This window comes from Siphateles boraxobius, unplaced genomic scaffold, assembly GCF_051911475.1.
Source record: "Siphateles boraxobius isolate OS27281-9 unplaced genomic scaffold, OSU_SipBor_1 20, whole genome shotgun sequence".
NCBI classification, from domain to species: Eukaryota; Metazoa; Chordata; class Actinopteri; order Cypriniformes; family Leuciscidae; genus Siphateles; species Siphateles boraxobius.
In genome coordinates, this window is record NW_027508811.1 from 1,907,703 (window position 1) to 1,935,393 (window position 27,691).

At 37.3% G+C, this 27,691-nt stretch overlaps 1 protein-coding gene across 2 annotated transcripts; it reads left to right on the forward strand.

The window, feature by feature from the left end:
- The first annotated feature begins 1,425 nt into the window (after nucleotides 1–1,425).
- Nucleotides 1,426–25,894, forward strand: dhx57 (DEAH (Asp-Glu-Ala-Asp/His) box polypeptide 57). Of its 2 annotated transcripts, none has more exons than XM_077236367.1 (23): nucleotides 1,426–1,545; nucleotides 1,842–2,375; nucleotides 2,973–3,182; nucleotides 4,270–5,150; nucleotides 5,236–5,429; nucleotides 6,531–6,652; nucleotides 6,752–6,950; nucleotides 8,411–8,535; nucleotides 8,615–8,748; nucleotides 9,913–9,967; nucleotides 10,081–10,298; nucleotides 15,876–15,992; nucleotides 16,117–16,213; nucleotides 16,898–17,071; nucleotides 17,222–17,422; nucleotides 18,364–18,640; nucleotides 18,733–18,828; nucleotides 21,442–21,525; nucleotides 21,614–21,751; nucleotides 23,413–23,487; nucleotides 23,569–23,703; nucleotides 24,976–25,176; nucleotides 25,256–25,894. In XM_077236367.1, the coding sequence occupies exons 2-23, from the start codon at nucleotides 1,912–1,914 to the stop codon at nucleotides 25,397–25,399; spliced, it is 4,341 nt and encodes a 1,446-aa protein (XP_077092482.1). In that variant the 5' UTR covers nucleotides 1,426–1,545; nucleotides 1,842–1,911; the 3' UTR covers nucleotides 25,400–25,894. The 2 variants fall into 2 exon arrangements, with proteins under 2 accessions (XP_077092482.1, XP_077092483.1); XM_077236368.1 differs by having other exon boundaries at nucleotides 2,976–3,182.
- Nucleotides 25,895–27,691: the final 1,797 nt, after the last annotated feature.

Consider the following 27,691-nt stretch of genomic DNA (forward strand, 5'->3'; position numbering starts at 1 on the left):
CACTTTGTAGGACAACTCGGAAGTTAGCGGCGCATGGGTTCCCTCGATCGAAAAGCTATGCATTTTCCCCATAGACTTTTGGAAAATAACAAAAAATAAGATCTGTGTTTAACAAAGAGTTGTGACCCTTATACGTTTTGTCTATCAAGATAATCTTTACAAATTAATCCAAAATTTATACATTTTGGAGCATATATAAAGTTTTAAAAAACCACAAGCAGACACAATAAAGTTTAAAAAACCACAAGCAGGTTATAACTGGTGTTTTATGTCATAGATCAAAACGTGAAAATATTTAGAAGCTTTGTTAACCACAGACCTTACTGCAGGCGATTTAGCAAAAACCCATTCAAAAAACCCATATAGACTCTAGGGCGAGGGAACCAGAGGTGCTAAAATGCTAACTCACTTCCGCGTTTTGGCCCACAAAGTGACGTCATAACTTCGGCACTCTATAGGCTATTGTTTTAAAAAAAATGTCTGAAGTAGCCCTTCCACGTCAAATCAAAACGTAATATCACCCCCTGACCCCACCTTCACAAACAAGCTTCCCGACGTTATATATATTATGTTCTCAGTCTGTCTGATTAGATGACGTTCACGCATGTCGACCAAGTCCTCAAGGACGCACGGTGGTTGAGCGCGGTAAAGTTAGTAGATTCGATATTCGCCAGACATTTGTTTTACCTTGTTCTATAGAAAACCTTATGCACCCATAGACAGAGAGAAAAAGAAATATTGAGGCCCAGTGACATATGGTTTTAAAGCTACTTCTTATCCATTTTGTTGGCCTACAAAAGTCTTAAATTGCACATATGTTGGTCAGAGAAATCAATTTTTTTTACATTTGAATTTACATTGAGAAAAACGTGCTTGTGTTATATATTGTGGTGTTCAGCAATTTTAACATAGTATCGTCATCATATCAGTGTAGATGTAGATAAGCTAAAACCATTAAAATATCAAATAAGTAGGCCTATTGTGATACTTGGTGCCACAGTGACACTCTTGTCCCAAAAAAGTATTTCTATACCACGATGTATGTCCTATGGTGAGTCATTTTTCCCGTTGCACCTATACAAGTTTAAGGCTTCCCCCACCTGCCAAACCCCACTTTAACTACACACACACACACACACACACACACACACACACACACACACACACACACACACACACACACACACACACACACACACACACACACACACACACAGACACACACACACACACACACACACACACACACACACACACACACACACACACACACACACACACACACACACACACACACACACACACACACACAAACAAGACATAATCAAAAAACAAAACTGTTCGCCAAAAAACTGAAGCTTTTATTTGTAGCAAACCAGACTTTTATTTTGAAAGATGTAGCATGTTTCCTGTTTAGGCTCTTTGGCTTGCTGCATGTTTCAATCTGGATTTCCAGATTGATACTAAAGTACCTGTACATGTAACGTTACAGCCAGCGATTCGCGAAACATATTGGATCATATTGATGATTGATCGGAATGATTTGTGAGTTGGCTTTCATTGTCAAATAAGGTTTTTCTTTAACTGACTGTAAGTTACTCACAATATGTGGTAGCCCTGTAGTATGTAACTGTTAGAACTAGCTGTAACGTTACGTCCTGAACTTATGTCTGACTAACGTCACTGTATTTCCACACTTAAATGGTCGGTTTATGCTTGTAATCTTTACAAATAAAATGTCAACGGGTAACGTTAAATATAATTAAGCAAATATATATGTGTGTGTATATGTGTGAAATCAGTATATTTGCTTGTTTACTGAAGCAATTTTTGCTTTTCAGGATACGTAACGTTATACTGACGCATGTATGATTCAGTTGAAAGGAAATACTCTAAAAGGGAGCTGAAATAATGAGTGGAAGGAGGAGTAAACCCAACCGGGGTGGAGGACGGTTCAATAAACCCAGAGGAGGTGGAAGAGGAGGAGGAAGAGGTAGAGGAGGAGGTAGAGGAGGAGGAGGAGGAGGAGGTGGTGGTGGTAGTGGTGGTGGTGGTGGAGGAAGCAGGAAAGCTGCCAGTGGAGGCTGGGATGATGGAGATGATTTCAGTCTGGATTTTGGTCCCAGTCAGTCATTCAAGCCTCCCTCATCTAGAGGTTCAAGAGGTGGAGGTGTCCGTGGAGCTCGTGGAGGAACTAGCAGAGGAAGATCTCAGGGACTGCCCAGAAGACATGATGATGAGGAGAAGAGATCCAGATTTAGACCTGAGCAAGTGCAACTACCCCTGCAGAAGATACACATGACGTCAGAGAACAAACTACAGGTCAAAGAACTGCTGCGGGAACTTCAGAACCAGGACTATCACTCATCAAACAGGTGAACTTGTGTTTTGTTTCTATTGTTTCAGAGTCTTTGTTTCAAGTATGTCTAGTTTTAAGACACAAACCAAACCAATTCAACCAACTTCAAGATGAATCACAACTTTACACTGTAATAATAGCATATCAGATTAATAATAGCAGTACTTTAGATTGTGTATTCTCGTATGAGGGAACGAACTACTCATCCCATGAAGGACTTATTGAGGAGTCTTGATGTAATTCTCATTTGTTTTTGTATTGTCAAATTGTACATTTTTTGAAAGACTTTCTGCAAAACTGATTAAAAAAGAACATTGGATGGAAAAGACATTATCTATATTACAATAATTTTTTAAACTGAATGACAAATTATCTGTAACAAACTTGAAGTCTCCTAAGACTGTGAAAAATGCTAAAGGTACCTATTGTATTGTGAATCTGTAGTTTGCATCTATACATACATCAAAGCATTGACCACATCAAAGGTCTTGAAACCTTAGCTATATATAATTGGAAAATGAATGGGAGTTTTACTTCTAAACCCCTCTTTTGCTATCTAAGTAGTAGTTTATATTGGTTGTTCAATGTTGAATAATCTATTTTTGTCATATAGCAGCTCTGATTATGAAGGTGGTGAGGATGAGGTGGACAAGGAAGACGAGTATGATGAGTTGGACCATCGTGACGAAGGTCAGTTCTGGGTTACCCATGATGATGGCGTGGAATATGCAGAGAATCAGGACTGGATGGAGGATTCGGTCCAGGAGAAGAAAGCAAAGCCAGACCCTGTGATCTCCCTGTTTGCTCTGGGCACTCTTTGCAGGTACAAACAGACACCACTCATAATATTTCAAGATTATTGTAGTAATGGTAGACTGTAAAACATAATTCTGTTAAATTTACAGTACAAACAGCACTTGTGGTGGTCAGAAATTCACTGTAAAAAAAATCAGTGATATTGTTTGTGGTATTACTGGATGGCACATTGGTGCCTGCCTATCACACAACTTATAACCGTATATTTAATTATTTGATATAACGTTAATATATCAATCAGCTACCTAAATCTGATTTTTACCTTAAAATGTACGGAAAACCACCATGATAATACAGGTGTTACAATTGGAAGCCACATGATGAATTAGAGCTCATTGTAATGTGGCCTGTCCATAAAACATGGCCAATACTCATGTATAGACAGTGCACAGTGTCATACAAACAAAGACAAAACACCATCGAATGTTTATTACTGATAACAAAAATGAGAACCAAAATTATTTATATATAATACCATAAATGATATGGTAATTCATAGTTTTTACTTGCAATAACCATGAATTTGACAGTATATTACAATGCAATGGTAAACAATTTACAGTCTTTCACTGTATATTATTTTTATGCAATAAGTGTAAAAAGTAACATAAAATGTAATCCAAAACACCATAATGTACAATACTGATAATACAAATGAGAAGAAACAAAATGATTTATATAAAATGGAATCACATGGAATCTCTTTTTATTGTTAACTTATTACCATCAATTAATACTATTTATTACCACAAATTATATAATAATTCATAGTTTTAATTGCAATAACTATAAATTGTATGGTATTTCACAGTTAACTCGCATATAATGCAATGTTAAACCATTTCCCCCCAAACAGTTTCCCCCCTATATGGTAAGGTAAGGTAACAAAGTTAACCAGTCCAAAGGTTTTCACCATACCATTTTTACAGTTTATTTTCTGTAAAAAATTACAACCTCTTTAAAAACAATGAAAGTGTTTTACATGTTATAACATGCAGATGGTAGTGTACTTTTTTTTATAGCTTACTTTTATAAAGTACTAAATCTGATTGTTCACTCAATATATTAGTAACTCAAGATTCCCCATGTTTCAGGTACGGGTTTGACCGTGAGCGCAGTAGACAAGCTTTGCAGGCTGGAGAAGAAAGTGGACGTGGTGAGGTTGGAGCGACATTAGAGCTCCTCCTATCCCAGATGTTCACCGAACGTTTTGGCTCTAGCGCCCTCAGCCCCCAGAGGCCCGACCTCCCTTCACTGGAGGAATGTGTAGCTTTGCGACAGGAAGAAGCCTTCGCTTTGACCGCGATCTACGGAGAGCGGTTCTGTGAGCGCATCAACAGTCGTGTTTGGACTATTCAGCTCGATTTGCTATGGTTGGATGTTAGCCGGATGAAAATTTCAGAATCTCCGAAATGTAAAAAGCAATCGGGGTCCGGTCAGATTTGCAAATTTTACCTAAAGGGGGCTGGTTGTAAGTTTGGCAACCGCTGTAATTTCAAGCACCAAACTCATGAATCGAGCTCTTCCAGAGATTTTTGTATAGGAAGTCAACCAGGGTTTAGCAGCACAGAAGCTCCCGTTTACCAGCTGGAGATTCGTTTCCAACCAGGTAGTTTTTATCCTTTTCAACCTCCTCTTGTGGCCTTCAGTAGCACAGATGAATCGCTCTCAGGGCCGGGCCGCCTCAATGTCACAGAGTACCTGTTCGGTCAGTCACTCAGTGCTGCGCAGGAAGGTGAGCCGGTGGTCTATACGCTCATTTCCTGTCTGGAGGAGGATGGACCTGTCAGAGAGCTGCTGTCAGCTGCTCATCACAAGTACAGTACTCCGCCCCCAGTGCTGGCTCCATCCATTGTCACTCCGGCAAGGAATCGGAGCAGTAGGAACATCGTAGACAGCATTACGAATGGTTCAGCAACTAGAGATCGCAACAAGACCACCGAGACCACAAACCACAGACTGAATCAGAAGGAAGGTGAGGGATTGGACGTCTCAAAACTTGTCATTATTAAAAGTAACCATACGTCATCCAAAAATGTATTTGCTGTGTGTTCACTTAGATGCTTCATTCCTAAGAGCGGATATTAATGAAGAACAAGATGAGGATGATTATGAAGATGTAGAGGAATGTATCCCAGTGGAAAACGAAAGCTATGTAAATTTGAGGAAGAGGATGGTGAAGAAGGCCGAGATCAAAACCGAGCAAATACAGCAAGAGAACAAGAAGCTCTGCAGAGAGTTCAAGAGGAAACAGGTAACGCACCTGACGATTGGGCAAGACATACACTGCCCTCATTGGCTTGGATGGGTCTGAATGTTTTTGGTGTAGTAAATTATGACTATTCGCTGTAATTATTGCAGAAAATAAGCTCTGTGACCAACAAAAGTTTATTATTCTTAACACGTTTTGTTCATCAAGATAATCTTGACTTATTAATACAAATATGGAGCCTAAAACATTTGGCACAAACAAAAAGCTGAAGTTCGGCTATAAACAAAATACACCATGGTCACATGACTTCAGCTTCACAACCACTAAGCTTTAGACAACTCTTTCAATCTTTAATCTACAAGTTTGAAAGTTTGAGGTTGTATAGTTTGCAAGTGAGGGAGTAGATTAGTTAATGACATTTAATGTCCCCGACAACCTCTGGAGTCCTATTTAACCACTAAACAAAGCAACCACCTTTTTCAAGACACCCAAAAGGATTAATAAATACCACAATTGTGGTATTACAGATGTATTTTATATCATTTGAATAAAACTTTAAAATATTTTGAGCTTGTGTTATCCACAGACCAAAAATCCACTGACTTTCATGACAAGGGCACTGGAAGTGCAAAAAAGCCAACTTGTTTCTGGGTTTTAGGACTCAACTTTCTTTCATGGATCATAAAATTTTTTGAAGAGTACTCAAAAAATTCCTAACAATAGTTATAATGACCAATGCTAAGTCCCAAATGTTCTGAAATCATATGATAGTTTTGCGTATTGTACAGACTTAAATTTAAGTTTTATTAACTGAAATCTTGTGCTCTAGTGTAGGCCTGCATTCCAATTCGTCTACTTATACTATACCTACCTCTTTTTGTGAAGAAAAAGTACATACTTTTTAGTGTGTAGCAGAAGTAGGCAAGCTTTGGGACATAATACTTTGTCATAATTGTTCATCTCTGTCTGTTAGTTACATGCATTCAGTCACAGTTTAAACTGCCCTGTCAATCATCTTGTCAGTTAAAATCAGTTAAAAATTGTTCAAATGATCACATTTTCTGTTTCACAGAAGTAAGTTTGAAATCAATTTTCCAGTATCATCATTTGGGTTAACTGATCCGTGTGTGTTCTCTCCGTCAGTCTTCGAGGCGGTATACATCGATGCAGGAGCAGAGGCAGAAGCTTCCTGCATGGCAGAAGAAAGAGGTCATACTGGAGTGTTTGGATAAGAACCAGGTTCTCGTCATCAGTGGGATGACTGGGTAGGACTATGATCTGCGTTATTGATATTCTGTTAACCAATTTTTCTTTTTCTTTGTTGTTCTTGACATCTCTTCATGTCTGAATTAATGTAACTTTAGGTGCGGGAAAACCACTCAGATTCCTCAGTTTATCCTGGATAATTTCCTCCAGACTGGGCGGCAGGATAGAGTGGCCAACATTATGTGCACTCAGCCACGCCGAATCTCTGCCATCACTGTGGCAACCCGAGTGGCCCAGGAACGAGCAGAAGCCTTGGGTCACTCTACAGGCTACCAGATCCGGCTGGAGACCGTCAGGGTAACACAGTTTTTACATACCAACCACATTTACTGGTTCTACTTGAGACTGAGTGATACAAAAATATTTACAATATATTTTCATTTGATTATCATTTGTTAAATTGCTGCTGCCATAATTGCTTGAAAATGCACACAAATAAGTGATTTAATTTGTTTATTATTACTAGCTGTGCTCACACTTGGCAGGTTTAGTTAAATTAAAAGGAACTCTGGTGCGATTGCTCTGTAGTGCAGTTCATCTGAATAAGTGTGAACGCAGCCATATGAACCTTGGCGCTCACCAAACAAGCCTTTTCATGGATCTCGGTCCATTTCCAAGCAAACTCTGGTGCGGTTCGACGGAAATATGAATGCGACATAGCCCAAATGCATCTAAAATAACCAAAACAGGATGTGATGTAACAAGATGCAACCCTAATAAGGACAGAACGCTCAAGCCTACCTATGGCCTACCTACAAGCTACAGTATGTTGGCCATTGCAGTTCGGTACAGGCGTCAGAACCGCTGTCTTACTTGCAGCAGATCTTCGTTTGTGTGCAATGGAGGAATTCCTGGTTCTGTTTTGACTCCTTAACACATTTATAAGCTCTTCTCGAGTTGGTAAAAATATCATCAAATGTACGCACATACAACAAACACATTTATCCCAGAACACACAGCATTGTTTTGAAAGTTTGAAAGTTCCGCCGCAAAATATGCTTCAGAAAAGCCGTGTTTTTTGTTTGATTTGTATCTTTAGGTTTGGTGTCAAAAATGACAGTGTGAACTCTAAGCAAACCAGGACTAAATAAAACCAGACCAAAAAAAAGTGCAAACACACCAATAATGTATTTTCTACTATATTTTTGATCCTGCATTAAACACTTGGAATTAAATTGGTTGCCATAACATTTGATCCTCCTCATTATGGTTTCATTCATTGAATAAAATCATTCAAGGCCAATGCATAAAAACCAAGATGTATACTGTAAATAGAAAAAGGCTGAAATCTCAATATACACTACCGTTCAAAAGTTTGGGGTCCATAAGATTCTTTAATGTTTTTGAAAGAATTAAAAACTGTAATATTGTGAAATGTTATTACAATTTAAAATAACTGTTTTCTATTTTTATATATTTTAATATGGAATTTATTCCTGTGATAGCAATTGTTCAGCAGCCATTACTTTAGTCTTCAGTGTGCCATGATCCTTCAGAAATCATTCTAAAATTTCCAAGAAACTAAAATTTCCTTTTTTTTAACAATGTTGAAAACAGAAATACAATTTCTTCAGGATCCTCTAATGAACAGAAAGTTCAAAAGATCAGCATTTATTTAAAATAGAAATCCTTTGTAACATTGCAGATGTCTTTACTGTCACTTTTGATCAGTTTCATACATCCTTGCTGGATTGTTAATTTCTATAAAAAAAAAATCCTGGTCTTCCTAATGTTATTGTATGTTTTCTTGTATCCAGTCCTCTAGCACAAGGCTGATGTTCTGCACCACCGGTGTCCTTTTGCGGAGGCTAGAAGGTGACTCTGAGCTCCGTGGCATCACACATGTGATCGTGGATGAGGTCCATGAACGGACGGAAGAGAGGTCTGTGGAAAGCACACATGCACTTAAAAACACATTCGCATGATGTGAGTCTAACAGTAAAATGATTCCTGTCTTGCAGTGACTTCCTGTTGCTGGTTCTGAAGGATCTGATTGTAAAAAGGACTGATCTGAAAATAATTATGATGAGTGCAACCCTGAATGCTGAGCTCTTCTCACAGTACTTCAACAATTGCCCTAGCATCCATATACCAGGTACTCCTATTACACTGGTACTGCTCCCATTATAGATAAAGAAAGAACCATAAATTATAGTTTTCTGACCTGTGGTTAGAAGCTTTAGTTTATTGTTTGCGTGACATGTGGACTTAATAATAAGTCAAATAAGTAAGCTGACATTCAGTACAATCTGTGTCTTTTATTTAGAATACATACAAATGTAATTTACATATTATAGTTTGTCAAGAGATTTAAAGTGTCGTTTTCGAATAGTGCCTATTTGTGAACGTGCTTTAGTACTTAAGAACGAGCCTATGGTTGAATCTGGAAATAAAGCAAAATAACATAGATAAATGAGAAATAGTCCTCCGTTGCCAGGTCTGTAATTTATAGCAAAACATCTAGCATTAATTCAATCTCAAACAGATTTATTGAAAGTAGTTATCACTCCTCCACGTACGTGACATCATTAACCAATGTTGTTGAACTACCAATTTGCGACAGTACGGTGTCAGGAAACAGTCGTGATTAGCTAGGTGATTTCTTCAAAGATGCATCATACTAGGGTAGTTAAGCAGCGAGTTACATTGTTGTACGGGAAACATTCCCCTGTTTAGTTCCTTTCTCTTTGAAGCCACTCCTTCTGAAAAGCTCAGTGTGCTCTGATTGGTGGGCTTGACCAGTGTGTTGTGATTGTTCAACCGCTTCAAACAAGTTTGAAATGTCACACCCTTACCATAACTGTGAGTTTCAAAACACTACTAACGCAACTCAACCAGGCTTCGCCCTGTTATTTGCACATGCCTTGGGTGGGTATTATTTAAATGAGGAATTTTGTGACCTGTACATTCCCAGAAGAAAATTCAAGACTACAGTTGAGGCGTTTCAGAAAGTTCAGAAACACTGCCTACTGATATAGAGAATAACTCTCTTTGGAGTGGAATTTGTGCTTTGTAACTATGCAGAACTTTTTATGCTCAAACAGCAACATTACAAACCAAAGAAAGTTGTAAATGTAGAAAAAGAAAGAAAAAAGTACTCTTTAAACATTCACTGATTCATGTTATTGATACTTTTTTACCATTAAAAAAGATTCTTAGTGCACCTTTAAAAATATGTAAACTCTATAGTTTATAAGGATCTAAGGATCTAACCTATCACACATTTCTTACTTTTTCAAATTGACTTTCCTATCTAAAGGACGCACATTCCCAGTGGAGCAGTTCTTCCTTGAAGACGCCCTGGCTAAGACCAGGTATTGACATACAATACATATTGCTTAGTCTACGATTATTCTTCTACATACTTCTTCACACAATAATAAAAATACAGTCTTTACAACACATGTTTTGTTAATTTGTTGTGAAGGTATGTAATTGAAGATGGTAGTCCATACCGACGCTCCTCAAAGCAGAATCGCCCCCCCGGTCAGGGTGGCGGCGCTGGGAAGGGCCGGGCTCCTGTTGAAGACTTTGATGATGATGGTTGTGGCTGGTCCTTTACCTCCTTGATGAAAAAGGATTCGATCAAAGACTCCATCCCTGATCAGCAGCTCGGTCAACAGGAGCTCACTGTTCGATATTCCAGTAAGTACACTTGAATTTTGTTATGTGTTTTTACTCTTACTTTTTTTTTTCATTCTTGTGCTGTAAAAATTGCATGCAAATCTCTAATTCGTTTTGATAACTATTCCAACTAAATGCATATAATTCAGTTGTGGTGGTACTAATTTATCGGCCTCATATGTCTACAAAGGAGCTTATTGATGAGATTGCTGAACTTTTAAGTGGATTTAAGCAAATTATTATTAAATTGTTAATTATTGGTGATTTTAATATTCACGTTTGCTGTGATACTGATTTGTAATCAAAATAAATGTTATATCTGGTGGAATCATTTGACATCGCACAATGGGTAGACAGCCCTACTCATTTACAGGTCCACAAGCTAGACTTGGTTTTAAACAATGTTGCGCGCATGACAAGTAAGTTACGTAATCGTATTACTTTTTTCAAGTAATGAGTAAAGTAACATTACTTTTATATTTACAATGAAATATCTAAGTTACATTTTCAAATAAGTAATGCAAGTTACTTTGTTTAGCCATTTATTTACAGTCCAGCTCTCTACACAGAATTTTATACCAGAGAACATCAAACTGTGCTAAGTTTTCTCAGATGTATAAAGATATTAGTACCATTGAACTATTAGAGAGCCCTAAATATAGATTTGGACAAAAATTTCATTCTTTTTAGTTCTACCTGTCTTAGTTTTTAAGATTATGTTGTCCCATTAAAACCTAAATGCCTTAAAGAGAAAAATGAGCCATGGTTAAATAAGACTGTACACTCACTTACACTCAGTGCAGACAAGCTGAGCGAACGAGGAAAAAATACAGACTCCAGGGGCCTCATTTATAACCGTTGCGTACGCACAAAACAGGCCCTGAAAGATGCGTACGCCACTTCCGACGCATAAGTTGTGATTTATAAACACAAACTTTACGGGAAAATTTGCGCACCTGCACGCAAACTCTGACCCATGCGTACAAACTTTTTGGAGATGGAGCAGTTTGGCGACACCGATGGTGAGCTGGAGTTAAATATCTTTTTGGTCACTTTTAGACAGAAAATCTAAAGAAAATTATACATATACAGAAAGATAATACAATCATAATTTCACTCACCGAGCCTATCACATGAAGCAAACATCCATCCCTTCTTAAATGTCCGCGCCAGCGAGCGTGTTGGGCCGTTTAGTGAAACTGATGCAGCCTTTCTAAAACCGTACTTTCATTATAGGTCCTAATCATAAATAGGCCTATAGTGCATGTTCACAATACAGTTTAAATAAATAAAATAATGATTTAAGCTATGTTTTAATTCTGATATAAACATTTAGATTAAATATGCCATTCTCATTAATGGTGTTTAACACTTAAACTAGGCTACATGAAATCATTACTGAGAAGTTACAACATTTTTATATTCAATAAATATAAATATTTGTTGTGGATGCAATGCTTTTGAACACTTTTCCTCTGGCATGCTGTGTTTTAATATTTTAACTACAGAGATTAATTGCTTATCACGATAATAGCAGATTGTCTGAGAAAATAGACCTTGTTGTGCATTATTTGCACAAAACTATCTTTTTCCATTAAAAATATAAATTAATTAAAAATACTATTTGGCCAGTGGAAAAGATTGAGAAAAACTTTCTCTGAAATGTATTTTACACTATTTGATTTATTGAAAAACAAGGCAAGGATAGGCTATTAAATAATTTTTACTAATGACATCCGTATTTCATATTTTATGAATGTCTGGAACCGTTAAACATGTTATCACGTGGATGAATAATCATATGCAAATCATATGCAGATGAGGATATGCATAGTAAAACTAGGCGTTGTAAGCTCCATATATGGTTATTTCGGGGTGGAGACGCATGTGCGCACAATGTTACGATGACTGGGATTTATAAAGTGAATTCAGCGCAGATTCTGGCGTACGCACGGTTTTATAAGTCTAAATTTTTGTTTGCGTACGCCATTTTTGGCTTTCGGGTGCACGTACACTTTTAGTAAGGATTCTACGCACAGTTTTATAAATGAGGCCCCAGGTGTCCTCTGAAGCCCTGAAGGATACTTTCAAAGAGCAGTCAAGAATGCAAAATCCCAATATTATTCCAACATCGTAGATAAATATAGGCATAAGCATAAAATTATTTTTCTACTTTTTACTCTCTTTTTACCCTCTTCAAAATCTCAGCATGTGCCCTTATCAATCAGAATTGAGGACTTTCTCAGAAAAAAAAAAAAAAAAAGATTTCTAATCGGAGGCTACGGACTATACAGAAGGTCTATATATAGCCTGCACCTTCCTCTTGCTTATTTGTTTGACATGTATTTGAATCCATCTCTATTTCTTTACCCAAATTAAGGCTGCATATTGTTCAGTTGATATTCTCTCACCACGTACAATGCAATTTTGAGACACTTTAGGGCCAAAGTGGAAATAGTAATATTTTTTATATAAAAGGGCCTATTGTAAATAAATAACTTTGTATGGAGAATTTTCCAGCAGACCTTAAACATGCTCTGGTAGTTCGATCTCTTACTAAACCAAATATTGATTCTAGTTTACTTTAAAATTACTGGCATATTTCCAATCTAAACTTCATCTCAAAAGTTCTTGAAATAGTACTTTCACTTCATCTGCACTCTAATCTAAATCTCAATTTTATTAATGAGAAGTTTCTGTCTGGATTCAGAGCACTCCTATAGTACAGAGTCTGCTTTATAAAAGGTCCTCAATGATATCAATTTGACAACTGATGTTGGAGACAATGTTATAGATGTTCCTATATGAAGGGCCGTAAATTCTCTGTAAATCTTGGCTCAACTGTGTCATCTCCTGCTCATCTCTATTGAGGGGTTCCTCAGGGTTCCGTAATTGGCCCCTGCCCTATTTTCTTTAAAATGCTCTCATTTGGTTAAATTGTTAGGAAATATGATGTTCTTTTATTGTTATGCAGATAACACCCAGATTTATTTCCCCCTCTAACACTCTGGTAATAATTCATTGGAGCCTTTGTTGGCTTGTTCAGAGGACATTGAACCTCCAACTTACTTAATTTAAATTAAAATAAAACTAATTTCATCTTTTTAGGTCCTCCTGATGGTAGATTGATGCTTTATTCACAATTACATCACCTCACATCTTCAGTTAACACTTGTGTCAAGAATCTGTGTGTACTGCTAGACAGTGATTTGAAACTTGATAAGCAAGCTCTGTCTGCTGATCAAAGTAAAGCCTTTCCTTAATTCATGTTTTCATGCGAGTCATGTTTTTATCATCTGGTTTAGACTACTGTAACTCTTTGTATAATGCTATAAACTCCACCTTGGCACAGCTCCAGACAGTCCAAAATGCTGCAGCAGGATTCTTAAAAGGTCTCCGCTAGAGATGCTCCGATCAGCATTTTTGGGGCCGATCACCGATTACCGATCACCAAAATCATGATCTGCCGATTGCCTATCACTGCCGATCACAGAATGGCAGGGGAATGGGAATCTTTTATCTATAATCTAGCAGAGTTTGCAACATTTGTAGAAATGTGTTTATTTAATTGTATTTAGAAAATGAGATGTCTTAAGGCTACTGTAGGCCAGCTTTCCCAAATAAGGCAGAGTAACATTAAATTATTCCAAACAAAGAGGGGTCAGGCAGACCAACACACATCAGATCAGCCTAATGGGAGGGGATCAAGTTACACTTAGGCATATTTGGAAATTGTAGCCTCTTAATACACCCACTACATTTACTAATTGGCAACAAAATGTACAACTTGTTACACCAAAACTGGCTACTGATAAAAGGACAAAACTATGGCAAGTTTTTTTTCTGTTATTATTATGAACGTCTGATGTAGTTGAGCAGAATCAGAATGCTCTTTTATGAAGTTACTTCATTAAAGGACATATTTAATGAGATTATGCCTGAAAAGGTTTTGGATTTTTTATCATATGTTCATTTAAAAATATATTTAATATATTAAAAATATGTTGCCACTGCCAAGCTCCACTCTGCTGTTGTGTGCCCTTGCGCCAAGCATGCATGTGGGAAAAAGTCGCCCGAGTAATTTACGTGACGTGATCGGCTTTTTTGATCGGCGCTTTTGGGGTTCGCCGATCAATCTATTTTTAGCCAATATCGGCCGATCAAGATCGGCGTCCGATCAATCGGACCATCCCTAGTCTCTGCAAATATGACCATGTTACTCCAATTTTAGCATTACTTCACCGGCTGCCGGTTTATTTTAAAGTTGATTTTATTTGTTTAAAAGTGTTTGAATAACCGATCTCTCTGATTTTTTTTACTTTAGTACATAATCCTTCTAGAGCTCTCAGATCAGGGACACAAAGACTTTCTTCTGTTCCTTGGTACAGACTAAAGCTAAGGGGACATTGTGTCTTTGCTACTGTGGGCCCTAAACTGTTGAACTGCCGCCACTTCAAATTTGATCTGCACCATTCTTAACAGTCCTTCAAGTCATTACTGAATACTAACTTCTTTGGACCTGCTTTTAATGTCAACTAAATGTCAACAATATATCGCAAACAGTGAAATATACTTTATTATCCCTGATAGGGAAATTTGTAATGGACTCCATAGCCAGCATTTCGCCATAACCTGATACCAAAATATTCATACACACCATACACAAAAGAAAAGGTAGACGTCGCTAATTCGCTGTTTCAACAGTCTAATTGATAGCGGTACAAAAGAGTTTTTAAGCCTGTTCTGCTTATAACGGAGAGTTCTATACCTTCTTCCAGACAGTAAGAGTTCATAAGGGGGTAGAGTACATGAGGTGGGTCACTTAAAATCATTTTAGCCTCATTTGATGTACATTGCTCATAACAGAGTGAATACTGGGATAGTCTTTCAGTCCAATCATTTTCATAGATATATATAGTAGATATAACAATATATAGTATCTTTGATGTACTATGAAGGAACATTACTCAACTGTTACTGTATAAATGGTTATATATAAATAATGGTGACTTTTTACATTATGATATATTTTCACCAAATATTGGATTCAGTCTTTTTGTCAACTTGTTTGTCAATCAGCACAGGTTTTGTATTTTGTCTTTTTGGAACTGATTGGTCGTAGGCCTCACTGATCTGAACTTATGCACCTTATAAAAAAAGTTCACTTAAGATTACTCGCCTCAACCCCCCATCCCCCCCCCCCCCCCCCAAAAAAAAACAACCTGTGCTGTGCACAAGCTCAGATTGAATCCATTCAAATTGATTCAATCAAATTAAATCCAGTATTTGGCAATAATATAGCATAACAAGATATTTGTAGGCTATTTGTTTGTAGGACGGTCATCAATTGTAACAAGGTGGGAAAAAAAAAACTCTATTTTTTGGAAAGATATACCCTGTGTGACCAAAGTCAGTAAATTTTAGTCCAATGCAATTTCATTAACTGGCATTTTCGGGGAAAAAGAAAATCCTTGTGATTGTGATGGTAAAATGTTCAACCTGCTTGTTAAATGTATTCTTTATATTAGTTCTCTGTGCAATCTGAAATAACACACTGAACCCTAGTGAGTAAAATATCCTTGTGCTTCTTTTGTTAAGATTACTCAAAGTCTGTAGTGAAAACGTTGGCTGCTATGGATCTTGACAAAATCAACATGGACCTGGTGGAGAGTCTGTTGGAGTGGATTGTTGATGGAGACCACAGCTACCCACCAGGTAAAGAGCACAGTAAACCCCTGTACTACATGCCTGCCTAAAATAATTACAGCTTTCTTATCAAGGTAAAAAAAAATCACTTTGATTGACTGTTTTTTTTTTGTGTATATGTGTGAATGCACAGGGGCTGTTTTGGTCTTCCTACCAGGACTGGCTGAAATAAAGCAATTATATGAACAGCTGCAGTCTAATAGGATGTTCAATAATAGACGAACAAACAGGTATATTTTTCTACTGGGGCCAGTAGTTCAGTTATTGTTGTTCATGTAAATGGGCATTTGATTTTAAAAAGTAGTCTTTATGAGTGAATTTACAAAGAAAATGTCCTGGACATATTTAATCTATTTGCACCGTGACACTCCTCTGAACTTGTCCTCTCATTACTATGATGAAAAAAATTAATTAATTAATAAATTGTAAATGTTTTATATATATACCATAAAGAAATGTATAATGTTACAAAAGATTTCTATTTAAAAGAAATGCTGTAAAAAAAATGTACTATTTCCACAAATATATTAAGTAGCACAACAATAATAAATTTTTCTTGAACATTAAATCAGCATATTAAAATGATTTCTGAAGGATCATGTGACTCTGAAGATTGGAGTAATGATGCTGAAGATTCAGCTTTGCCCTAGCAGAAATAAATTACATTTACATTACAGTTACTTTGAATTGTAATAACATTTCACAATATAACTGTTTGTACTGTATTTTTGATCAAATAAATGCCACATAAAATTGTAACCAACCCCAAACTTTTGAACAATAGTGCATATTATTATAAAACTAATAAAACATATAACAAATAATAAAACAGTTATTTTGGACAAATGTTTGCCAGATTCACCTGTACGAATCAGATGATGATGTTTAGTTATGTGTGTGTCTAAAATTTCTAGGTGTGCAGTGTATCCTCTACACTCCTCCCTGTCCAATGAGGAGCAGCAGGCGGTCTTTACCCGGCCACCTGAGGGTGTGACCAAAATCATCATCTCCACCAACATTGCTGAAACTTCTGTCACCATTGATGATGTGGTGTATGTCATAGACTCTGGCCGGATGAAGGAGAAGAGGTTTGACTCACTGTTTGCTGCATATTGGTGCTGAAGCTTGTATTTGTGAAACCCTATAAGAAAAAATAGAGATGTTTATTTGTTCTGGATAACATTGATTGTTCTTTGTGGATTTGGATGCAATATCATAAATTTGTGCGTGTGTGTTAGGTACGATGCCAGTCGCAGTATGGAGAGTCTAGAGGATGTGTGGGAGTCTCGTGCCAACGCTCTTCAGAGAAAAGGCCGTGCCGGTCGTGTGGCGTCAGGCGTCTGCTTCCATCTGTTTACCGGCCACCGCTTCACACACCACCTGAGCCAACAGCAGCTGCCTGAGATCCAGAGAGTTCCTCTGGAGCAGCTCTGTCTAAGGTAACCAACTTCATATTGGGCGGTCGTGACCTAATGTTTAGAGAGTCAGACTTGTGACCCGAAGGTTACGGGGTTCGATTCTCAATGCCGGCAGGAAAATTGTAGGTTATGTAGTTGGGGGTGTGAATGAACAGCGCTGTCTTCCACCCTCAATACCCATGTCTGTGGTGGCCTTGAGAAAGATCTTAAAGGGTTCGTTAACCCCAAAATTTTGTCATTATTTTCTATACCTCCAAACCCATAAGATTTTTGTTTGTCTTCAGAACACATTTAAGGTATTTTTTTAATGAAATCTGATTTCTGATTATTAAAAGTCGATTCACCCAAAACTATGAAGCTTCAGAATATTTATAAAGAATTTGTTAAATAAATCCTCATAAATCAAGCAATTAAATCCAAGTAGTCTAAAGAGACATGATTGCTTTATATGAACAGATTTCATTTATTATTCACATATGAACATTGATGTATGAACACAGCGAATGTACACAGATCTCTCAAGTATGGCAAATGAAATGTCAAGTGTGCTTGCTGGATCCGCAGGAACGAAATAGGTTTATCATCACGTCACACCTGCACGTTTGAGTTTCCTCAAGAAGCAGAGAGGTTTGTTCTTGCGTATCAAGTACGGTTGAGCTTCCGTTTGCCATATTGAGTGTTCTGTGTGTTCTCTGATCAATGTTTATTAGTGAATAAAATTAAATCTGTTCATCAAATGAAGTGATCGTGTCTATTCAAAAGACTTGGATTAAACCGCTTGATTCATAAGGATATATTTTACGATCTCTTTGATCAGAACCATCAGATATTTTGGTAAATAGACAGAAATCACTCAGATTTTATAAAATATATTTTCATTTCTGATTCAAAGATGGAAGTCTTTGTCGGAACAAAATGAAAGTGAGTAACTGATGACAGTAACTGATGCTCTTCTCTCTCAGGGTTAAGGTGCTGGATGTGTTTGCGGAGCGTCCCCTGGACTCAGTCTTCTCCCAGCTGATCGAGCCGCCCACAGAAGGGAGTCTGGAGGCCGCTAAACAGCGCCTGTGTGCCCTGGGCGCCCTGACGGATGAGGAGTCTCTTACTCCACTGGGCTGGCATTTGGCCTGTCTGCCCGTGGACGTCCGCATCGGTAAACTCATGCTGCTGGGAGCCATCTTCCGCTGCCTGGACCCTGCTCTCACCATCGCCGCCAGCCTGGCCTTCAAGAGTCCATTCGTAAGTCACTACACACATGTATTAGATGATGATACTCCAGTGCAGTACTATGTTACCTGAGATTCATGCTCTTTTGATGGCCACACTCACAGGTGTCACCTTGGGATAAACGAGAGGAAGCTAATGAGAAGAAGTTGGGTTTCTCTTTGGCGAACAGTGACCATCTAGCTTTGCTGCAGGCGTACAAGGTCAGTACAGGTTCTGATTAAATTAATGACTGGAGATACACAATTCATTATGATATACACACACAATACCATTTGCTTGTTTTTTTCTTAAAAAGGTATTAGATCATTTTATTTTACAGAATCATATGTGGCCTTGTTTAAATACATCCAGACTTCTGCAACTGCTGATTCCACCCCCACACACAATCAGTGCATATATTGTGAAATATACCCCCCCCCCCAAAAAAAAAATATATATATATTTTTTTTTTATCGTGAAGACATTTACAGTATAATGTTAAAAAATATTTTGAATAAATGCAGTTTTTTCATCAAAGAATAAAAATAATAATTTAAATTTAACTTTTTTCAAGGTTGATAATAAGGAATGTTTCTTGAGCACCAAATCAGCATGTTAGAGTAATTTCTGTAGTATCATGTAACTGTTAAAATATAGAAAATAGCAAACATTTATTTTAAATTGTAATAATATTTCTGGTTTTACAGTATTTTTTTACAGTACTAGATTTTAAACGAAATAAATGCTACCCTGGTAAATGTAAGATTCTTCTTTCAAAAATATCTTACTGAAGCCAAACTTTTGAACGGTAGTGTATATAGATTATGATAATTAATATAGTGCTCTAGCAATGTTTTTTTGTTCTGATAGATACAATAGAAAATTTAATTAAAGTAAATAGCTGTTATTACAAATTTACTTAAAATTCACTGAAATATTTTTTATATTTTATTATATTAAAATAGTTTATTTTCTATTTACAAGGCTGTCAGAATTTTTGGATTTTTACGCTGGCAAAGCTTCTACACTGAACAAAATTATAAACACAACACTTTTGTTTTTGCCCCCATTTTTCATGAGCTGAACTCAAAGATCTAATACTTTTTCTATGTACACACAAGGCCTATTTCTCTCAAATATTGTTCACAAATCTGTCTAAATCTGTGTTAGTGAGCACTTCTCCTTTGCCGAGATAATCCATGCACCTCACAGGTGTGGCGTATCAAGATGCTGATTAGACAGCATGATTATTGCACAGGTGTGCCTTAGGCTGGCCACAATAAAAGGCCACTCTAAAATGTGCAGTTTTATCACACAGCACAATGCCACAGATGTCACAAGTTTTGAGGGAGCGTGCAATTGGCATGCTGACTGCAGGAATGTCCACCAGAGCTGTTGCCCGTGAATTGAATGTTCATTTCTCTACCATAAGCCGTCTCCAAAGGCGTTTCAGATAATTTGGCAGAATCCAACCAGCCTCACAATCGCAGACCACATGTAACCACACCAGCCCAGGACCTCCACATCCAGCATCTTCACCTCCAAGATCGTCTGAGACCAGCCACCCGGACAGCTGCTGCAACAATCGGTTTGCATAACCGAAGAATTTCTGCACAAACTGTGAGAAACAGGGAGGCTCATCTGCATGCTCGTCATCCTCATCAGGGTCTCGACCTGACTGCAGTTCGTTGTCGTGACCGACTTGAGTGGGCAAATGCTCACATTCGATGACGTCTGGCACTTTGAAGAGGTGTTCTCTTCACAGATGAATCCCGGTTTTCACTGTACAGAGCAGATGGCAGACAGCGTGTATGGCGTTGTGTGGGTGAGCGGTTTTCTGATGTCAACGTTGTGGATCGGGTGGCCCATGGTGGCGGTGGGGTTATGGTATGGGCAGGCGTATGTTATGGACAATGAACACTGGTACATTTTATTGATGCCATTTTGAATACACAGAGATACCGTGACGAGATCCTGAGGCCCATTTTTGTGCCATTCATCCACGACCATCACCTCATGTTGCAGTATGATAATGCACGGCCCAATGGGACAAGCATCTGTACACAATTCCTAGAAGCTGAAAACATTCCAGTTCTTGCATGGCCAGCATACTCACCGGACATGTCAACCATTGAGCATGTTTGGGATGCTCTGGATTGGCATATACAACAGCGTGTTCCAGGTCCTGCCAATATCCAGCAACTTCGCACAGTCATTGAAGAGGAGTGGACCAAAGATTCCACAGGCCACAATCAACAACCTGATCAATTCCATGCGAAGGAGATGTGTTGCACTGTGTGAGGCAAATACTGACTGGTTTTCGGGCTCCCCCGGACCCCCCTAATACAGTAAAACTGCACATTTTTATTGTGGGCAGCCTAAGGCACACCTGTGCAATAATCATGATGTCTAATCAGCATCTTGATATGACACACCTGTGAGGTGGATGGATTATCTCAGCAAAGGAGAAGTGCTCACTAACACAGATTTAGACAGATTTGTAAACAATATTTCAGAGAAATAGGCCTTTTGTGTACATAGAAAAAATCTTTGATTCCAGCTCATGAAAAATGGGGGCAAAAACAGAAGTGTTGCGTTTATAATTTTGTTCAGTGTAATTAGTGCAGCAGACATTTTATCAGCCAGTTCAAATAATTAAAAAAGAATCAGTCTTCCCAATATATTGATCTTGCTCTTATTATCATATCAGTCAGAATGTCTTTATTTATGCATTTCTGAAAGTACTGGTGAAGATCTGTGCCTAGTTCATTATTCAGTACTTGTTCATGAAATGTGCTGTTTGATATAATCATGAAGACTCGTGTTGTGTTCAGGGTTGGTGTAACGCAGCACAGAATGGCTCTAAGGCTGGCTACCAGTACTGCAGAGAGAACTTCCTCTCTATCCGGGGCTTACAGGTGAGACTGATCTCTGATCAGCTAAGCCGAGATGCCAGTCATTTTGGCACACTTTGATAACTTTTCTGTTTTGTGTGTGTTCTCTCAGGAGATAGCGTGTCTTAAAAGGCAGTTTGCCGAGCTCCTGTCTGACATTGGCTTTGTGAAGGATGGATTGAAAGCCAGGGTCATTGAAAAAATGAGCTCAAAAGGAGGTGATGGGGTGCTGGAGGCCACAGGCTATGAGGTAACAGTGATTCTTGAGTGCTGGGAAAATATGGATATTTATATGTTTTCATAAACATCTTGTTGACAAGTAGTAGGGACATAGCTTTGAAAAGGGGATTTTTAAATGTAAAATGAATGTAAAATATTTTAGTATGTTTCTTAAATATTTAATTATTTATACATTTTTTACTGGTCTGAGACAGCTGGTATTAAATGTAGTTAGGGATAAATTAGTATTATACATTTGTTAAAATTAAATTAAATGGTGCATTTGCGTTAAGAACATTCTTGTGAATGTCTCTGATTAATATCTGTTTGGAAATTATGCTATTTTCAAAACTAAAGGCAGGTAAAATAGATGTTTTATCCCATTTAATCTGGATAGTGTGTTTTTTTTTTTACAGCAGTAATATGCGGGATTGTTGAGCGCTGGTTTTTAGAAAGATGGTGTAACGTGTTAACCTAAAGATCTTAAATGTTTTACTTTTTTTACTTTTTTTATACTGTTGTGCAACTTGTGCAAATCTACGTAAATGTTTTTAAGAAATATTCAGAATAATATTATATTAAATTATTACACTCAAATTTCTTTTTTTTTATTCAGCAAGGACACATTAAATTGATCAAAGCAAAATAAAATACATATATAATGTTAAAAAGATTTCCATTTTAAATAAATGCTGTTCTTCAAACTGTTCATCAAAGAATCCGTTCCACTTCAGTCTATACCCATTTTAGATGCACTTGGACGAAAACCGAAACCAAAAATAAATATTAAATTAATAATCAATTAATTAAACAAACTCAAAAAAATCAACAGATAGCTTAAACTGAGTTATAAAAACATTTAAATTGCACAAAAGGCAGTTTTTATATAACTTCTTGTTTCTACTCCAGTTTGTTGGTTAAATATATTTATTTAAAAAATATTATTAAAATATTATAATTATTATATAAATAATTCAAACATATGTTAAATAATGAAGAGATCACTAACAGGTTAAGTAAAAATATAATGAATTTATAGCCTAATACAGTGCAATTATTTAGTGCTCTTCTCTAGAGTTTTTTTTTTTGTTTGTAGCTTACTAATGAGTGTATGGACATTGAATAGCTTTCTTGAGATAAATGTAACGTTAAGTCATTATATAGCCTACAAGCTGTTTTATTGACAGCTTGTTTTATTTATTCCCTGGTTGAATCACTGATTGAGCGATTAGTACATGAAATTTTTCATTTCGGTAAGTTGTAATGTATTTTTCATCATACCTTCTGATGTTCACCCATGTTTATTTTTTGCTGTAACCTAGTAGCCTAGTAAAGAGGAGATGAGATGATCAGTTCATGTGTGCCAAAATGACATTTATTGTTTTAAAGTTGAGACTTTGCTTCATATTAAAGGTAACAAAGCACAAAGCTTTTTGCGATTATTGGATGGCATGCGTGCTACAATTGTTGGAACGTGAATGAGTGCCTTGGAATATTTTGCTGTTTCATCTGAAATGTACCTCTCATAATGAGCACCAGTGGCTACACATGAGCTTATACCCCTATTGCACACCCAGTTGTCTTGTTAAGTACACATGTTAAGTAGCAGAAATTATTTATAAACTCAGTTGTAAAGTACCCACAGCATGTGACCTGTTCCTGTACTTTTAACTGGTTTTATGTCCTTAACAGGCCAACCTGAACTCTGATAACATAAAGTTGATGTCTGCCATGTTGTGTGCAGCCCTCTACCCGAATGTTGTCCAGGTCAGTGTCGAAAAATGAGTGTAGACTGGTATATAAGATGTTGAACGTGAACGTGTGTAAAGCGTGCTGTGTTGTGTTTAGGTGAGATCTCCTCAGGGGAAGTATAAGCTCACTAGTAAAGGGGCTGTGAAGATGCAGCCCAAAGCAGAAGAACTGCGCTTCATGACCAAGAATGACGGAGCCGTCCACATACACCCTTCATCTGTCAACTTCTCCGTAACTATAACGCATCAACTACATTTGCATCTAAAGTGATGTATTTACTAGGGAAAACTAATATTCAGGCAGGACTTTGTCCATCAGGACTTGATTGAATTGTGAAAAGTTTGGATGCGACATTATTGGTAATATCATTTATAAATAATATGTGATATTATACACACAATATATATATATATGTGTGTGTGTGGGTATGTATATGTATATGTATATATATATATATATATATATATATATATACACACTGCCGTTTTTTTATGTTTTAAAAAGACTCTTATGCTGACCAAGGCTGCATTTATTTAATTAAAAATACAAAACAAACAGTAATATTGTGAAATATTATTACAATTTCATATAACTGTTTTTTTATTTGAATATATTTTAAAATGTAATTTATTCCTGTGATGCAAAGCTGAATATTCAGCATCATTACTCCAGTCTTCAGTGTCACATGATCCTTCAGAAATCATTCCAGTATACTGATTTTCTGCTCAAGAAACATTTATTATTATTATCAAAGTTGAAAACATTTTTTTCAGGGTTCTTTGATGAATAGAAAGTTCAAAAGAACCGCATTTATTTGAAATAGAATCTTTTGTAACATAAATGTCTTTACTGTCACGTTTGATCAATATAATGCATCCTTTCTGAATAAAAGTATTAATTTCTTGATGAATTACAAAATATTCTATTTCAGATAAATGCTGTTCTTTTGAACTTTCTATTCCTCAAAGAATCCTGAAGAAAATTATAAATTTTCCACATTGATAATAATGATAATAATATATATATTTTTTCTTGAGCAGCAAATTAGCATATTAGAATGATTTCTAACAGCTTTGCCATCACAGAAATAAGTTATACTTAACTGTTTTCTCTTTGAATCCATTTTAATTTTAAATTGTAATATTTCACAACATTGCTGTTTTTGACTATTTTTGATTAAATAAATGCATCCTTGATGAGCAGAAGAGACTTCTTTTGAAAACATAAAAAATCTTACTGATCCCAAACTTTTGAACGTGTGTGTGTGTGTGTGTGTGTGTGTGCGTGCGTGCGTGTGTGTGTGTATGGATATCGGTGGGTGTGTTTTAACATAATATATTTATACATTTACATACATTCAATATATATTTTGTATATAAGTATATATAATTGATTTTATTATTAAATATGCTTTTTAATTAGATATAAAACATTTCAATTGTCTTATATCGAGTGCAAGTTCCCTCATGTTCTGTCAGGTCTGAGAAGTTTCACTCTTTGTAGGTGCGTCACTATGACAGCCCATACCTGGTGTACCACGAGAAAGTGAAGACCAGTCGAGTGTTTATCCGTGACTGTAGCATGGTGTGTGTATATCCCATGGTGCTGTTCGGTGGGGGGCGAGTGAGCGTGGACCTGCAGCGTGGAGAGTTCATTATATCTCTGGACGATGGATGGATCAAATTTGCTGCTGCGTCTCATGAGGTAAAACAGACTTACTCTAGTATGTTATGCTATGCTAGTATTATACGGTGCTAGTATTTCATCAAAACTCTTTATGTAGGTTGCTGAGTTGGTGAAAGAGCTGCGCTGGGAGCTGGATCAGCTCTTAGAGGAGAAGATCAAAAATCCCAGCATTGACCTGATCAGCTGTCCTCGAGGATCTCGCATCATACACACGATAGTGTCACTCATCTCGACACAGTAACACACATTCATCCAATACACAGATTGTCTGTTTACACATCCACATACTGTTCACAATTTAATGAAAGTGGGATGTTCCCCTAACAAAAGCCTTATGCCATTTTGTTGAATTGTGTGGAGGCACTTAATACATTTTCATTTTAGTTAAATTTTCTTTCATAGAATAAACGAATGTACTTTGTACATTGTGTGATTTCACACAAACAGCCCATGAATGCCGAAGTCCATATTGGACTGCTTTAATGCAATATTACTGAAATAAGCACTAACAGCAGGCCTGTGCATGAATTTTAAATGTATGGCATGAGGTATATGTTAGTATGCATTGCCAAATAAAAAGACATTATGGTGTTTTGAATGATCAACTACTATGATGATGTGATTGTGAAATCTGTCATATTTTGCCAAAAGATGCATTATCAAATGTATTTAAAAAATAAAATGTCATATTAGATATGTGGATATACTTATTTAAAAATAAACAGATTTTCCTCAATTATTTTTGGTACTTGCGTTACAAAATAACATTTGTTTTATTATATTGTGTTGATATAATTTGTGCAAATGGACACATGTTATAGAAGTCTCATTACAAGACAATGTTTTTGGGCAGCTATTATTCACTCGGATAACTGGGGGGTTGGGGTGATCTTGTATAATGTTGGAAAAGTAATAAGAGAATGAAAAAGAGAACAGGCGGATCATCTCATTCATTCAGAACCATTATTCTTTACTTTTGGACTAAACTAAACACTTTACATAAGTATAAACAAGTACACAAATAGGTTGTGTGTATGATATATAGCATAATGTGCACTACCATTCAAAAGTTTGCAGTTGGTTAGATCTTTTTTATGTTCACCAAGGCTGCATTTGGTGTTAAAAATGGCCACCATTGATTGAAGCTTGGCCATCCTGCTTTGCAACTGCCATTTCTGTCTTTTTTTTTTTATCTTGACCAGAATTAAGTTTTAGATGTAGAGCCGTCTCTTTATGGCCACAACACATGGGAAGGAGATTTTTCAGCTGCACACGAAGGGCTGATTCTAAGATTTTGAGAATCTGATTAATTATATATATATATTTTTTTTTTGTATACTAGCTCGCTCCCTCCCTCTCTCTCTCTCTCTCTCTCTCTCTCAACTCAGTTCATTTGCCATTTCCACCCTTTTATTTTGGACCCCATATTTATTATTATTATTATTTTAATGTTTACTGTAAAAGAAAAAAAAATCCTTCATGGAGGAGAACAACGGATGTGTATGAGGGGTGAACGCTGCAATTAATACAGTGGATGGGAAACCGTCCTGTATTGCTCCATAATGCATCACATTATGTAAACTGCATTGTGCCAAGCATGGTGGGGCCGATAGGGCGAGGGCTAATATTGCAGAGAGCCTTGGGAAAGGCCAGTGGTGCGTGTGTTAATGAGCGTCACCTGTGTGCCAGACCGGTCTCACAGAGGAACTCCGAGAGGATAAAAGGCGGAGTGATGACAGTGCAAGATGAGAGAGGACCAGGCCTGGACTTTATGTTATGTTTTTATTATGTGTATATATGGCAGTCGTCCATGAGGGGCGCTTTACTTTCATTTTGTTGTTCGTTTATTTTATGCTTAAAGTTTATGTTGAACGTTTGCCGGTTCCAACCTCCTTCTTCCCTGATCCTTAACTTTGTTACATTGAAAACCCGGGAGGATGGAGGGACACGCTGTCGGAGAGCCCTCGTTGCTGAGGAGGTCGAAGGTTGTGGTGCTGGAGCAATTGAGCAACAGGTGGGATGGACAGCTCTCTGCCGTGCTCCTGGGTTGAGGAGGGGTGGCTGCCATCCGTGAGGGGACGGAGGAAGCCATTCACCGGAGGCCAGACCTGCTGCTGTCCACCATGATGGGGAGGAGGATGTAGAGTGAAGGAATGGGGAGTTGCTGCAGGGCGCCAGTAACAGGAGGAGCCATCATCGTCCGTCAGGAGGCGGAGCAGTATCAAGCGTCCAGTACCATCACATGGCACTGTGAGTTAGGGTCTCTTGGCTGGTTGAGGACCGAGTGGAAATGTGTCCGGAAACCGGACCAATAAGTTTTGTCTTTTCCTCTCCCCTTACATGTGGTAGTTGTCTGTGAGAGGCTGGCACTCTACTTTCGTTTTGCTGTCTGTTTATTTTATGATTAAAGTTTACGTTGAACATTTGCCAGTTCCTGTCTCGTTCCCTGAGCTTTAACTTTGTTGCATGCATTTATGACAAAGAACTGCACAGATTTTTTTTTTCTTTCAAATCAAGATGCGGCTGCAGATGG